General features: G+C 41.2%; 2 protein-coding genes across 2 annotated transcripts; both read left to right on the forward strand.

Annotated features, from left to right (window-relative positions):
* The first annotated feature begins 1446 nt into the window (after positions 1-1446).
* On the forward strand, positions 1447-3348 carry LOC136179361 (odorant receptor 131-2-like). Its single transcript, XM_065955535.1, has 2 exons — positions 1447-1606; positions 2086-3348. Exons 1-2 carry the CDS (start codon positions 1457-1459, stop codon positions 2851-2853), a joined length of 918 nt encoding a protein of 305 aa, XP_065811607.1. The 5' UTR covers positions 1447-1456; the 3' UTR covers positions 2854-3348.
* A 4135-nt stretch (positions 3349-7483) lies between these two features.
* LOC110002354 (odorant receptor 131-2-like) lies at positions 7484-10503 on the forward strand. The gene is made up of 2 exons (XM_020657957.2): positions 7484-7633; positions 9712-10503. Exons 1-2 carry the CDS (start codon positions 7484-7486, stop codon positions 10501-10503), a joined length of 942 nt encoding a protein of 313 aa, XP_020513613.2.
* The last annotated feature ends 593 nt before the right edge of the window (positions 10504-11096 follow it).

Genomic DNA, 11096 nt, shown 5'->3' on the forward strand with positions numbered 1-11096 from the left:
GCTACGTGTATGATCTGTGTGTCTTTATTACAGCTCGATGCTCTGAGGCGAGTTTCTCTTTGCAGAATGAATCTGTATAAACTTCATCTCACCATCAGGTTGTGATTGACAGCTGGCCTGAGGAGGGGAAATGTGCACTGATGTTTTTTCTTTCAATAGCAGATTCTGAGCTTTATTCAAAGATTTTGATGCTACCATGTAGAAAAAGGTCATTTTATATGCATGAGTAGACCTTGCTGTCTGATATGAAATAGTAAACCAGCCTTCATGAGAACATTGAGCTGCTGTATGTAAACATTCACACATTATATTTGTTGAGTCAGGCTTTAAGCTCTTTACATTCAGCACAGGTTGTTCACCAGTATGTTTAACAAACACCATCAAGATAAAACCTCACATTTAAGTCCTGCTAACATGTTTCATAGAGGCACGTGGACCTCTTTACTGTCATGAAACACGGACGTGCACACTTCTCTGTTGATGTTTTTTTGATGTTAATAAGACGAGGACTAAGTGAAGAGGGGATTGTGTCCTCGTTCACACGTCTGCTTGTGACAGAAATAAAGACCTGCTCGTAGGTTTCTCTGAGTGGAGGACATCTTCTCTGAGATGTTCTGTTAGAAAACCAAACATCTGGTGAATGTCCATTACTCAGAGTTCTTTATGTTGAAATGAAAATAGTAGGTTTGTTATTTGTAGATTACTATACTTTTAGATAATAGTTAAGTTCTGTTGTTATAGTTCTGGTATTCTGAAAGTTTTCAATGTTTCCTTAAAAGCACATTTCCTGAAATAGGTGCTGTTAAATTGTCCTATTATTAACATTTAAGGTCCAATCAGTAAGATGTGTAGAGAGTGAAATGATAAAGTGAGCTTACTATATGATCAGACATTAAGGAAACATGCTATGTTGAAGTGCTGACTTCTCTGACAACAATGCAGCAGCCAGTATGTCCTCCTTCTAACTTTAGATTCTGCTCCTGAATGCTCTGGATTTGTTTGGACCAGAGAAGATAGGTGGTTTTAAGGCACCCCCTCGGTTTGTCAGATATGAGAGCAGTTATCAGGTCAACAGGTGTTGCAGTGATGGAAGCGGTCAAGAGAAGTGGTTCAGATAGAAGTGATTGTACCCGACCTAAAAAGCCTCTGCATGTTTCTAATAAGCTCCACGAGCAGAAACGTGCTCAAACTAGGATCAATATTGGAGATGCTTTTGAAAAATGGAGAGAGGTTAGAACACAGAAAGGTTTACAGACCCATGCAGAGCTGGATAAACACTGAAGCTTCAGTGTCCACTTTGTCCATTTTAAACACTACGTGTCAGAGTTATAGCTCCTTTAACTTGTTTTCCTTTAGATCAGATTATTTACTGTATTCTGTTATCATTTTGATGACAAATATCATTTAACTAATATGATGCTTTCTCCTTTGTAGAAATTACTTTTTCATATTAGAGATGAACAGCTTAGTGGCCAACACAACCGTGGTCGTTTGGTATCAAGACTCCCTCTCTACAGCTGTGACCAAGAATGTGATCGTCGTGTGTCTCGGGATCTCCATCAACTACATCAATGCCTGCCTCTTCCACACCTTCAGCAAACACCAGGTCTCCATGACAGTCTGTTGACAACGGCCGCTGTATGGCCGACACTGCTTCGTTACTTTTTACTTCATGCTTTTTTATTTTAAATTGTTTATTTCCCGATCAGACACATTTGGAACAGAGCACCGGTGATGTCAACGCTGTCTTTCTGAAAAGTTTAAAGATTTTCAACTATAGCCTTTGGAGCAGCCGTACAGAAACTCCTGTCGGCCATCTGCTGCTCTGAACACTCTCTACTCATTGAAAAAAATTGAACAAAGACGCTGGTGCTCTGGACAAAAACGCTAGGTGGTACAGCTGTTTCTTTTATAACTGTTCTATAACTCATGTTTAGTTATTCAAAGCTAAATCCAAAAGGTAACTGGACCTGGTTGAATCTTGAACCAAGTCTCTCAACCAGGTCCTGTTGCCTTTTGGATGTAACTATGATCTACCATGAAGACTGAAAACCTTCACAGATGTGTTTTGCTTCCCTCCCTCAGATCTTCTACAGAAACTCTCGGTACATCCTCTTCATTCACCTGGTGGTCAACGACATGATCCAGGTGACGCTGACTATAACCCTGTTCATCATCAGCTACACCATCCACAGTGTGCATGTCCCCGTCTGTTGGGTCATAATCCTGCTGGCTCTCTTTGCCACCGAGAACACGCCTCTCAACCTGGCCTGCATGGCGGTGGAGTGCTACATCGCCATCTGCATGCCGCTGCGCCACGTGCAGATCTGCACCGTCAGGAGAACGTTGGTGCTGATCGGTTTGATCTGGTTTACAAGCGTGTTGTCCGTACTTCCTGATCTCTTCATCACATTGGCCACCGAGCCGCTGGACTTCTTCGGCTCCCAGGTGTTCTGCCTCAGAGAAACAGCCTTTCCAAATCCGCTCATAATCAAGAAGAGAGACGTCATCCATTCAGTGCTTCTCGTTACAGTTTGGATCACTATCTTCTTCACTTACTTTAAGATCCTGTTCACGGCTAAAGCAGCGAGCAAAGGTGCTAACAAGGCCAGAAATACCATCCTGCTGCACGGGTTCCAGCTGCTGCTGGGAATGGCAAAATACATCGGCCCTCCATTATTATCTTTTCTAGGCAAAAGGTTTCCTCGGAATTATACAGACAGTCTCTTTGCTTGTTATATTATTGTACAAATCCTGCCCAGGTCCATTAGTCCGATTATTTACGGCATACGAGACAACACCTTCAGGAGGTACCTGAAAAGGTATCTGTTTTGTAAAGTCACCATCCAGTAACCATTCAGAACCTACATCAACAAAAAGAAGGTATGTCCCAAAAATAAAGTAAAGCTTAAGCTTAGCAAAACTCCTGGCTCTCACTCCATCTCTTCAATTATTCAAAGTCCTCCAAGTAACACGCATGAGGTTTAAAACAAAAGTTTGCCCTGTGGAACCCCAAACTGATATCTAGAAACTTCATGTGAACAGTTTTAAAAGTACGTAGACTAGAAATCTTCATGGACAAACATGAAATGACCAGAAACGGGTTGTTAAGGTCGAAGTGGCTCATAAGGGCCTGGGTCCACCAACAGGGTTTTTTAAGTGCTGGCAGCGTCTTTTCAAACCAATACAGCTCATATATTAGTTCAGACACTTTGTATGTTTTATGTTTTGTCTGTGTTGTACTAAGTGACTCTCCCTGCAACCAAATTTACCTGCGGGTACAAACAAAGTAACCTGAACCTGAACCTGAGTTCTTCATTTTTAAAAATCAGCGTCCTAAGGGCCAATACTCCTCAGTGTCACCTGTTTTTTGTCGTTGCACTCAAAGGTTAAAAAAAAATGTTTTACATTTATATTTCTATCGTTAGGTTGACTGAAAGTTAGGCAATACGGAAGTGAAATACGCCGCAGTTCCTCAAGTTTCCACTTGGGGCTGTCAGCAGAAGTCACACACACACACACACTCATGGTGAAATGCCCATTCTGACAGCAGAAATAATCAGATTCACAGCCTGGTACAAAAAACAACAACATTTGGGTCTGAAGAGTTTTGGTTAAAGCTGGCCACACACAAGACGATTCTCAAAAATAAACCGATTTTAAAAATGTTGGAGACCAAAAACATGAGGACAGCTTCAGATTATTTTTAATATTAGAGTCTTCTGAACGCACACACGAGACGACTTGGCAAGAACAGGAGACCACACCTGCTGTTTGTAGAAACGACTGATTTTAAACAAACATGAGGATTGACATCGTTCGCTGGCTCTCCTGCCGCATTCACAGGGGAAAACTGAAAAACTATACAGATGTGATCTTGGCTGGGAAGATAGATTATGAGCAGCTTTATTTAATTTGCAAGTTGAGGGTTTGTTGTCAGAGTACACAAAACCCGGTTGGTGACGGTTCCAAGTCTGCTCGCTCTCATTAGAGGTGGGAAAGAAAATCGATTTATGTAAAAATCGAGATTCTTCTTTTCTGAGATTTAAAATCGATCCAAAACGTCCAAAAATCTATTTTATTTTTTAATTTCATTTGGGCTAATCAGTCACTCCCTGCTCAGTGCTAATGCTAATGCTAGCTCTTTAACTCAGTAGAACGCCAAATGGAGAATCAAGAAGTTCAGCCAGTCTCACAGATGACTGGAGTAGATCCTGAAGTATGTACTCATTCATAAATAGACTTCGAATCCACAAATCAATGAATCCAGAATCGTGAGACACCCAAAGATTCCCAGCTCTCCTCATTGGCTGCTTTAGGTTTTCGGCAGACCAGGAATCATAAATATCAGACATGTTTGATATTTATGATTCCAGAGCAGGGAGGCTCCGACTTGTTCGGGAGCAGTTATCAGATACGGCAGACCTTAAATCAAGACGCGCCCCCCTGACCGTGGTGAACGAGCAAATGGGCAAAAATCTTCAAGGGTGGCGCCATCTAAAGGCTGACTGATTGAAAAAACTGGCAGTGTGATATCTTTTCTGTCTGGGATAAAAAACAAAACAGGAAGTTATACCAAATAATAAATGCATAATAAATGTATTATAAATGTAATGAGTTTTATGGGCTTCAATATAAATCATAACTTTATTGAACTATACGTCTGTTACTCTTAAGGCTGCATAATATGAAAAAAAAATGTGATGTGCAATAAAATTGTTGGATGTATGAAAAGTTATGAATAAACTATTATCAAGAAAACTTTGGTTTTTACTTACAGCTATTTGCAACAAGTTTCTCCTGAATCTAAAACAAACACAATATGTTTTTTTTACCACTGAATTAGCTGATAACGAGCGTGAACTCCACTTTACTGCATCAAAATTGTACAATTGTACAATGACTGTGACACACTAACCTCCATTCAACATGTGAATACTAAAGTTAAAAGATGATGACTGGAAAACAGAAATGTCAGCGTATATGAGGAGAAGGAAAAAACTGTGCCAGGTGCTTCGCTGATTTATGAAACACGTCTTGATGAGATTTAAACGTTTAGATTTGTTCGTAAAGAGGGTCAAATCAGCCCTGACTGATCGACTGTAAACATTAATATACGAGGCCTGAGTGAGGTCACTCGTCTGTTCCTGCAGGGGGCGCTGGAGTCCCATCGATGGTGGTCTCCATGCTGGAAATGCTGTCTCAGTCTAACTTTCAGTCAACCTAATGGCAGGCTGAGAGCTTTTCAAACATTTTCTAAACTGCTATGATACGGTTACTAGACCTTGTCTCAAAAAGACGACATGGCAATAATTGCATCAATGCAGATTTGACAGAATCGATACAGACGCAGAGCCGTGATGGCAGCTTAGAAAGACACAATGCCGAAGGTGCAGTTCACAATAAAGCCAACAGGCGGCAGTAGAAGCCAAACTCCATGGTCCAAAGGCACGTCCTTCAATGAGAAACTCGATCCAACGCCAGCAAAACTGAAACCAAAGATTATGGGAACATTTTGGATTTTTAGAAACACTACAGAGCTTTGCAAAAACAAGGTAAAATTCTGCTGCATCATGGCCGACGTCTCTGTCTACACATGACAGATACCAACAACTGCTCGCTACACAGGCTCAGTGTACACCAACTCTGAATGATGCTTTCTACTCTAACCTGGATGATGTTGTTAGGGGTTGATTTCCTGTATTCATCTCAATCAGACCCAAATTGGCCCAAGGTGTTCTGAGCATGCTCCACAAAACCCCACCCTGGACTTTGACCCAGAAGTCAAACAACGTTTTTGTCCCTCCAGAATCAAGTATCACTGACGTCCCTCACTTGGACGCAGGCAACACATTAGCGTGCAAAGAAAAAATAAGGGATCCCTTGAATGTGTGCGTGACACAACACACATATAAAGTGGGAGATTAACAGAGGCCTTCCTGACGATGAGCTAGTCTCCACAGGTCGTCTGAGGTGAGCAGCGACATCTTTTCACTGCACTCATATCTCATCTATGAAATCAGAGCGGTTCATTTAATGTGGCTTTAAACTTTCAGACTGGCTGTTTGCATTAGACTACAAAGACAGGAACATGTGATGCATGTTTAGTGTTTTTAATGGTTTGCTTTCTGACGTTTCTGAGGAATCATTGAGACTGCTGAATTAGAAACTGTTTCATTCTGTGATGTTTAAATATTCCTCGAGTCTGCCTGCATCGATATCTAAATTTACATTTGTATATTTTTTTATTCAATCTTGATGCTCTGATGTTCCTCTGAGGTGAGTCTCTCTCTTCTTCTGGGATTATAGTCTAACAGCTGCCTGTATTTTCACTCACAGGAGCGTTTGAGTGAATGTTCTTAAAGCTGTTAATAATGAGGCAACGTGCTTCAGGGCTCATTATACTCTACTTAATGAAACAGTTATCCACTCTTATTTAAAGCTAGATTACCTCCAACATGTGGAAGTTTCACATCACTCTGAACTGTGTACGTTTGTAAGTTTTATAACTCATGAACATTCAGATACAGTCTTACATTAATGACTTAAACTTGTCCTTCAAAATGTTATAAACGTGAAACTCTAAACAGACGAGCTGGTAGGAGAGATGAATGGAAAGAGGAGAGATGTTGTTCTACATATTTATTATAAATGAGCATATTTACTTGTAACACAGCCGACCTCAGCCCGGTATGAAGACATTAAAGATCAACAGGAGCTCTTAAACACTGAGCGCTTTAATATGGATCAGCAGGCAACAGAGAAACAAACCTGATGAGGTCTTTGAACCTAACATTCATCGTTACTGAGGAGCGTTGGACAAACGTCCGTCAACATGTTTCACACTGATGAAAGTCGAGATGTGCATCAGCCACAAATCAAACAAGCAGCTTAGAATAAAGTAAAATGTGTTATCTTCAGAAGAAAGCCTCAAAGGTGTCATCACAGAAGGTCACTTCTGGTTGCACATGACGCTCGGCTGAAACAAAGGGGAGACCGGGCCTTTGCAGTTGTGGAACCAGTTGCTCCCCCAGGTTAGGCTGGCACCCACGTTGCCCGTGTTTAAATCACCTCTAACAGTTTATCTGAATGCTTTGGCGTTCTTAGACCCAGTATAAGAGCTTGTCTGGTTCCTTTTTTCTCTTTTATGCTTTTATCTATTTTGTTGTAAAGCACTTTGGTCAACTCTGTTGTTTTTAAATGTGCTCTATAAATACAGTCTCTCTCATCAGGGTTTACACACCAGGCAGGAAGTTGGTCTTTGAGGTCAAATGCTCGTAGGCCCGTTTTAGTGGGATACTATAATAAATCTACGTCCCTCTGTTCTCCTGAACAAACATTATAAAATATCAGAATTCATTTTTTTTCTCTTAAAAAGTGTCAGTGCTCCTAATACTTGAACATCGTGCTCCACTTTCTTGTTTCCTATAATCATTGATTGATTTGTTGTGTTTCTCTTTTGGACATTTCTTTGTCTTCAGAGATGAATGTGTCGTCTGCCAACGTGACCGTGGTCGTTCGGTTTCCAGACTCCCTCTCTAAAGCCGTCACCAAGAACGTGATCGTCGTGTTTCTGGTGATCTCCATCAACTACATCAATGCCAGCCTTGTCCACACCTTCAGCAAACACCAGGTATGACCTTCATGTCATGATAGCAGGAACAAGTCTTTTGTGTTTTTTGATTTTTTTATATTTTACATTTTTATATTCTATTTTATATATTTTAATATCTTCTTATACTGTATTATTTAAGTTGTTGCTAGTTCTGCTTCATTTCCTTGTTAATTGTTTAGCACCAATACACCAAGTCAAATTCCTTGTTTGTGTTTGTACTTGGCAATAAACCCCAATTCTGATTCTGATTCTGACTTTAGATTTGTAACATGAAATCAATATCATCATCATCATCCAGGCAGCTGTCTCTTGATGTATTTTTACTCATTATATTTGGGCGATTCCATTCATTCATTCAGTCAGATGAAACGTTTTCATTGTGAAAACTGAGCAGGTATCATTTGAAAAAAGAATCTCATTAATGGAGGCGACTGTATTCACAGACTCCAGAGGAATATCTGTTATCATATTGACCTGCAGAAAGAAGCCCAGTTCACTGGATGTCAGTCTGTTTAGTGTGGAGAAAAAAAGAGAATAGTGCTTCAACTTCAGGCAGGAAGAGAGAAATCTACCAAACAGACGACGGCACATGAAGAAATAAACGGAACAAAATGTGGTTTTGGAGATGAACATGAACAATAGTGGTGTGAAACGATATTATCTCCATACTTGAGTCACAATTCACAAAAGTAAGCTTTTTTAACTGCATATTATAATGTATTGTTTTGAACTGTTTTGTCAAATAAGAAACAATTCTCAGTCCGTTCACTTCAGTCTTTTTATTTCTACACAGAGGGAGTCGAGCCCTCAGACTGACCAACATGATCAAAGTTAAACCCTGTGAGGCTGCATGGACCTCATAATCTGAACTGTTGGTACTTCAGTCTCATGGAATTTTAAGATGAACTCTTAACAATGCAACTCGTTACAATTGAATTGTGCAACCCCTTCAGCAAATAAAATTTAAAAAAAGCATATTTCCTATTAAGATAAAAAAATATCGATACTTGGCCATGAGATGATATAATATTGCCACACAACATATTGCGATACCATGCTGAATCGATTTCTTTCCCACCTCTAATGAACAACAGATGAAGAACCTCCATTTAGAGAAATATCTGTTTGATTTTTACTGTAACTAAAATGTCCAGCCATTGTACAGCAGGCTGGTCACTTCTGGACACAGTGTTCATTTTCCTTTAATGTCAGATCTGTTTAGATTTGTACCACAACAACTCCAGGGGTTATCCGTCTCCTCAAAACAGTCATTTCTAAAGACAACGACAGTCGTCTGTGTCCATTGCCTGTTTCAAATGAGAGGAATTTTCCCTCTTTGGGCAGTTGGTGAGCGGTTCTCGCCCTAGTTTTTGCGGTGTGTCCAACTCTACCCGTCTGCCTTTTTTTGGCCAATTTCGAAATGTTGAATCGGCGTCAACGGTCGGTGAAAGGAATCTCTCTGATTTGCTGTTTTGAAGGTTTCATTTCTCTCCAGCTCTCAACACAGGTTCAGGGGCAGCTGTGGCTCAGTTGGTAGAGTCATCACCTCTCAACTGGAAGGTTAAGGGTTCGATCCCCAGCTGGGCAACATGTCGGCTGTGTCCTTGGGCAAGACACTTAACCCCCAGTTGCTCCATGTCACACCCATTCACACACTTATGGTAGTAGTATCATCCATCAGAAGTAACTAATACATTCATACACCGCCACAGAAGCAGCAGGAGTGTAAAAAGTGCTATGAGTAGTCAGAAGACTAGAAAAGCGCTATAAAAGCTAAGGTCCATTTACCATTCAGGAAAGCCCCTTGAGCATGCCGCTGTAGTATCCATGCTTTCACCCATTAGTGCGGTTTCTCCTTATTTGTCGCCTCCGCCTCTTCTTTTAATTTTCCACTCAAAGACCAAGGGCTGACAACGCCAGCGCCATTTTCAACTTTTTATCAGACATTATTCTGGATTAGTAGGCTACCTATAATACGACGTGAAGCAACGCAACAGGCAGCCTTCATTTACCACTAGTTCTTTGCCGTCGGCTTGGTGTGTCAGGGCCTAAATGACTGAAAACCTTCACAGATATATTTTGCTTCCCTCCCTCAGATCTTCTACAGAAACCCTCGGTACATCCTCTTCATTCACCTGGTGGTCAACGACATGATCCAGGTGACGCTGACTATTATCATGTTCATCATCAGCTACACCATCCACAGAATAAACGTCTCCGTCTGTTCTTTCTTGATGCTAACGGCTCTCTTTGCCACTGAGAACACGCCTCTCAATCTGGCCTGCATGGCAGTGGAGTGCTACATTGCTATCTGCATGCCGCTGCGCCACGTGCAGATCTGCACCGTCAGGAGAACGTTGATTCTGATCGGTTTGATCTGGATTACGAGCATGTTGTCGGTTCTTCCTGATCTCTTTGTGACCTTGGCCACCGAGCCGCTGGACTTCTTCGGCTCCCGGGTCTTCTGCCTCAGACAAACGGTCTTTCCAAATCCAGTTAACACAAAAAGGAGGAACGCCCTGTATTCAGTGTTTTTAGTCGTAATCTGGATCACTATCTTCTTCACTTACTTTAAGATCCTGTTCACGGCTAAAGCAGCGAGCAAAGATGCTAAGAAAGCCAGAAACACCGTCCTGCTGCACGGGTTCCAGCTGCTGCTGTGTATGTCCACGTATGTCGGCCCTCCATTATTAACCATCATAAAGCAATGGTTGCCTCGAGACTACACAGACCATCTGTTCGCTTATTATATCACTATACAAATCCTGCCCAGATCCATTATTCCGTTCATCTATGGCGTACGAGACAACACCTTCAGGAGGTACCTGAAAAGGTATCTGTGTTGTAAAGTCACAGTGCGGTCCTCAACCATCCGTAACCTCCATTAGAGCGGGGTCACAAAAACATTCTTACAATGACAGCTATTCATATTAAAGGTCGACACACTTTCAAATACAGAGGTGAACTAAAGCCCCGTGTCCACATAGTGTGTTTTTCTGAGCACCATAGTCTTTTTTAAATTGTTTTCCATGAGGAGAGAGTGTTTGCAGCAGCCGGCCGCCTAGAGAAAAAACCCTGTAGCGGGTTTGACAAGGTTTTAATTTTGGGGTGCCAGTCAGAGTCAAGTTTGACAAATAAAAATTAAATGCAAACAAAAAATAGTCAACCTGCACAAAATAGGACATCATCCACACTGCAAACAAAATGATGTGTGCACTGTGTGTGCGTGTTTCACAGTCTGTGTTTGTAAAGCAAAGTTCACACACCCACAGTTCAGTCCATTTCAGTTCAATGTTCAATTACAAAACAAAAACTCTGCTCCGGGTTTACCACGGGCCTCGAAAACAAATAAGGAAACAAACTCAAAAGAAAACCAGCGTCTCTCTTTGCGGTGCGACAATCAAAACACAAAGAAACAAAAGACACACCAGGTACTCACGGTACCAAAGTTTTTTAAGTCAGTCAGTAGGTTAAGTCAGTT

Source organism: Labrus bergylta, chromosome 5 (genome assembly GCF_963930695.1).
Source record: "Labrus bergylta chromosome 5, fLabBer1.1, whole genome shotgun sequence".
In the NCBI taxonomy this organism is placed as follows: domain Eukaryota; kingdom Metazoa; phylum Chordata; class Actinopteri; order Labriformes; family Labridae; genus Labrus; species Labrus bergylta.

Bases quoted from the DNA above. Each gene is read 5' to 3' on its own strand.
- LOC136179361 (XM_065955535.1), top strand. From the start codon at position 1,457: ATGAACAGCTTAGTGGCCAACACAACCGTGGTCGTTTGGTATCAAGAC. The intron at 1,607-2,085 runs GTCTCCATGACA...TCCCTCCCTCAG, and splicing joins ACACCTTCAGCAAACACCAG to ATCTTCTACAGAAACTCTCG.
- LOC110002354 (XM_020657957.2), top strand. From the start codon at position 7,484: ATGAATGTGTCGTCTGCCAACGTGACCGTGGTCGTTCGGTTTCCAGAC. The intron at 7,634-9,711 runs GTATGACCTTCA...TCCCTCCCTCAG, and splicing joins ACACCTTCAGCAAACACCAG to ATCTTCTACAGAAACCCTCG.